This window comes from Hipposideros armiger, unplaced genomic scaffold (genome assembly GCF_001890085.2).
Source record: "Hipposideros armiger isolate ML-2016 unplaced genomic scaffold, ASM189008v1 scaffold_284, whole genome shotgun sequence".
Classification (NCBI taxonomy): Eukaryota; Metazoa; Chordata; class Mammalia; order Chiroptera; family Hipposideridae; genus Hipposideros; species Hipposideros armiger.
This window is the reverse complement of record NW_017731634.1, coordinates 16,455-17,163: the sequence shown is the minus strand read 5'-3', so window position 1 is coordinate 17,163 and position 709 is coordinate 16,455. Positions and strand designations below refer to the sequence as shown.

Genomic DNA, 709 nt, shown 5'->3' with positions numbered 1-709 from the left:
AAACCTTGGTCCTTTATCCCCCTCTTCTGATGTTGCCTCTAGGGACCAGGAGGCCGCAGAAGCCGAATCTGCTGCCCAGCTTGATGGACAAGGGCCTGATGGCGCTCCGCAGTGTGGCCGACCGGGGAGGCCAAGCCCCAAAGCTGAAACTGTGCCCAAACCAGCTCTCCCTCACCGGCCCGGCTGAGGCTGTCAACGGGTACTACAGGAGGATGGTACGGGCTGGGGAGGCCTTGGACGGCGTGCCTCTCCTGCTTGAAAGGCTGGTGGTGGTGGTGTGTGTGGGGGGGTCAGCTGGGAGAGCCCTCCAAACAGGTGAACAAGTGTGGTGATGAGTCAGACAGGTTGGTTCTGGGGGTGCAAAGAGTGGAGAGGACCCGGAGCCCGTGAGAGAAGGGGCGCCCTTGGCCCTCAGCCTTCCATAGGGGGTCTTCACTAGGAGCAAAGTGGGGAGAAGAGAAATTAGGAAGGGAAGGCTCAGGTGGCCCCCATCCCGGCCCCTAGGGCTTCCCATAGGGATGTGTCATCTGGGCTCCACCAGCTACATGGCCGTCAGCAAGCTCACCGTGTGCAGGGAGAGGGGACAGAACGCGCCCTCGGCACACGTGACAAGGTCCTCACCATCGGGGCCTTTCTCTCTGTAACTGTCTCCTTTGTCCCGCCCCACCAGAGCGACCTCAAGCAGCATGGCAGCCCTGAGGACAGGAGC

The 709-nt window shown here is 61.8% G+C and overlaps 1 protein-coding gene across 1 annotated transcript in view; it reads left to right on the top strand.

Annotated features, from left to right (window-relative positions):
* The window catches only part of CCDC27 (coiled-coil domain containing 27), a 16,465-nt gene that overhangs the window by 4,282 nt on the left and 11,474 nt on the right, over positions 1–709 (top strand). The window contains exon 2 of the mRNA XM_019658431.1: positions 43–215. Coding sequence (XP_019513976.1) covers positions 43–215 — 173 coding nt within the window. The remainder of the gene's footprint in view (positions 1–42; positions 216–709) is intronic.